We start from the raw sequence: 2,861 nt of genomic DNA on the forward strand, positions 1-2,861 counted from the left end.
CTCGGAAACCCAAGGAGGGGTCGCTATGAGTCGGATCTGACTCGGCAGTGCATTTGGTTTGTTTTTAAAGAAGACATTAAGTTTTGGAGAAATTTTCAATCAACTGTCAGTGCTGCAGAAGGTGGGCCCATGGTAGGAAGAGTGGTTGTTCTCACTGCCAGGTTTGCTTACTTGTTTGCTAGTGAGAACCCCAGGACCAGGGGAAGGGAAGACGGTGCTGATGCAGCCAGGGGTGGGAGACTCCAATTCTCTTCCTGGGAGTGGGCTGCAGGGAGGCACCCTCTCCTCTTGCTCATACATGGTATGGAGCAAGACAGCCCGCCAGAGACAGGAGAGAGAGGCAGCCTTGAGGACGGCCCGTTTTAGTGGAGGGTTGAGCTCTCTGGACTTAAGAAGACGCACTGAAGACTGTCAAGTGGGGTCAGTGCTGATCTGTCTGTAAAAGACCCTCACAATGTCACGCCGAGTGCGTGTCGGGCCCTCAGCCGAGCAACTGTACCTGGCACAGGCCTCGGTATGAGAGTGCTTTCCCTCTCTGGTATAAAGTGCAGAGGTTGCTGTGGTCCGTGTGGTCCGTGTCACAAACAGGATCGTGGGCCTGGTCACAGGTGAGCTGCCTTGGCACACACTCATACTGGCTACATCCAAATTTATCATAGGTTGTCAGGCAGACTTGTGGTTTGGGGATGCATCTGAAAAACACGATTGCAGCCCCATGAGCCAATGGAAGGAGGGTCTGGGCTGGGCAGAGAGGGTGAGGAGAACGCCTTGTCCTCTGGAGTTTACAAGAGGGGGGACAGTCAAGCACGCACAGAAGGAGGCTACCAGGTACAAAGTGATGTGAAACTCAAGTCGTTGTGACTGCTGAGTTGGGGACAGCGTCCTGGAGGAGGGAAGGGAGGCAAGCTTGGCAGGCCGAGGACGCAGCATGAGTGAGTGCAGGAGCCAAGGACCCGTGGAGCAGAAGTAGCATGAAATGAGGACAGACGGGCAGACGGGTGGCCTGGGTTCCAGCCAACAATGAATGAAACGCTTCCAGGTGCTTAATTTTCTGCTAAGGAGCCTTGGGGGTGCAGATGGTCAAGTGCTCGGCTGCTAACCAAAAAGTTTGTGGTTCGAACCCACCCAGTGCTCTATGAGAGTAAGACCTGGTGATCTCCTTCCATAAAAGATAACAGCCTAAGAAACCCTATGGGACAGTATTACTGTCACATGGGGTCGCTATCAGCTGAAATGGACTTGATGGTATCCAACAGAAACAATTTTCTGCTGGAGTTCCTGGGTGGTGCAAATGGTAAAGGCTCTTGGCTGCCAATCAGAAGGTTGGTGGTTTGAGTCCCCCCAGAGGCACATATCAGAAGGAAGATGGGGCAATCTACTTCCGTAGTGATACTGCCTAGGAAACCCAAGGAGGGGTCACTATGAGTCAGGTCCGACTCGACAGCACATAACAAAAGAGGCACATGGGAAGAAAGGCCTGTGTTGAGAGAAGTCCTCACTGCGTCCTGAAAACGTCAAAGGGAAACCTCAGTTTTTCCCACCGAGTTGGGGGTCAGTGGTGGGTTTCCATCAACGGCCTCTATTAGGCTGAGGAAGCCTCCTCTCATTCCCATGAGCACCTTTATCATGAAGGGCTGCTGGGTTTCCTCAAATGGTTCTTCTGGGCCGAACAGGAGGCCTGCATTATCCCAGAGAACCACCACTCGCTGTTGTGGAGCCAACTGTAACTCACAGAGACCCCTCCTTGGGTTTCCGAGGCAGTATCTCTATGGAAGTAGATTGTCTAACCTTCCTTCCGAGGAGTGGCTGGGGGGTTTGAACCGCCAGCCTTCTGGTTAGCAGTCCAATGCCTTAGGCACTGTGCCACCAGAGCTCCCACCCGTGCTGCCCCCTGCTGGTGGCTGCCGCTACTGTTAGGTGTTGCTGAGTTGGCTCCAACTCATAGCAACCCTACGTGCAACACTGCCTGGTCGTGCCCCGCCTTCACATTCTTGTTATCCTTGAGCCCATCGCTGCAGCCACCGTGTCATTCCATTCTGTGGGGGTCTTCCCTTTTTTCACTGACCCTCCACTTTTCCAAGCACAGCACCCTCCAGGGAATGGTCTCTTTCTGACGACACGACCAAAGTAGTTAAGATGAAATCTAGCCATTCTGGCTTCCAAGGAACATTCCAGCTGCACTTCTTCAAGACAGATTTGTTTGTTCCTCTGCCAGTCCATGGTACTTTCAGCATTCTTCGCCAACACCACAGCTCAAAAGCATCAACTCTGCTTCGGTTTTCTTTATTCATTGCCCACCTTTCACATGCACCTGAAACAAATGAAAGTATCATGGCTTGGATTAGGGGCACCTTTGTCTTCAAAGTGACATCTTTGTTCTTCAGCACTTGAAAGAGGTCTTTTGCAGCAGATTTGCCCAGTGCAACGCGATGTCTCATTTCCTGACTGCTGCTTCCACGGGTGGTGATGGCGTATCCCAGTGATATGAAATCTTTGACAGCTTCAACCTTTTCTCCATTCATCACGAGGCTGCTTACTGGTCCAGTTGTGAGGATTTTCATTTTCTTTACATTGAGGTGTAATCCCTACTGAAGACTGTAGTCTTTGGTTTCCATCAATAAGTGCTTCAAGTCATCTTCACTTTCAGCAAGCAAGGCTGTGTCATCTGCATATCTCAAGTTGCTTATGAATCGTCCTCCAATCCTGATGCCACGTTCCTCTCCATCTAGCCAGCTTCTTGGATTATTAGCTCAGAATAGAGATTGAGTATGTATGGTGAAAGGATACAATCTTGACGCACAACTTTCCTGATTTTAAACCATGCAGTATGCCCTTGTACAGATTCCTCATGAGCACAATTA

The 2,861-nt window shown here is 50.8% G+C and overlaps 1 protein-coding gene across 1 annotated transcript in view; it reads right to left on the reverse strand.

The window, feature by feature from the left end:
• The window catches only part of RECK (reversion inducing cysteine rich protein with kazal motifs), a 101,754-nt gene that overhangs the window by 7,736 nt on the left and 91,157 nt on the right, over nt 1-2,861 (reverse strand). Inside the window, exon 12 of the mRNA XM_007947004.2 lies at nt 500-692. Coding sequence (XP_007945195.1) covers nt 500-692 — 193 coding nt within the window. The remainder of the gene's footprint in view (nt 1-499; nt 693-2,861) is intronic.

This window comes from Orycteropus afer, unplaced genomic scaffold, assembly GCF_000298275.1.
Source record: "Orycteropus afer afer isolate SDZICR_OR568_19922 unplaced genomic scaffold, OryAfe1.0 scaffold00174, whole genome shotgun sequence".
NCBI lineage: Eukaryota > Metazoa > Chordata > Mammalia > Tubulidentata > Orycteropodidae > Orycteropus > Orycteropus afer.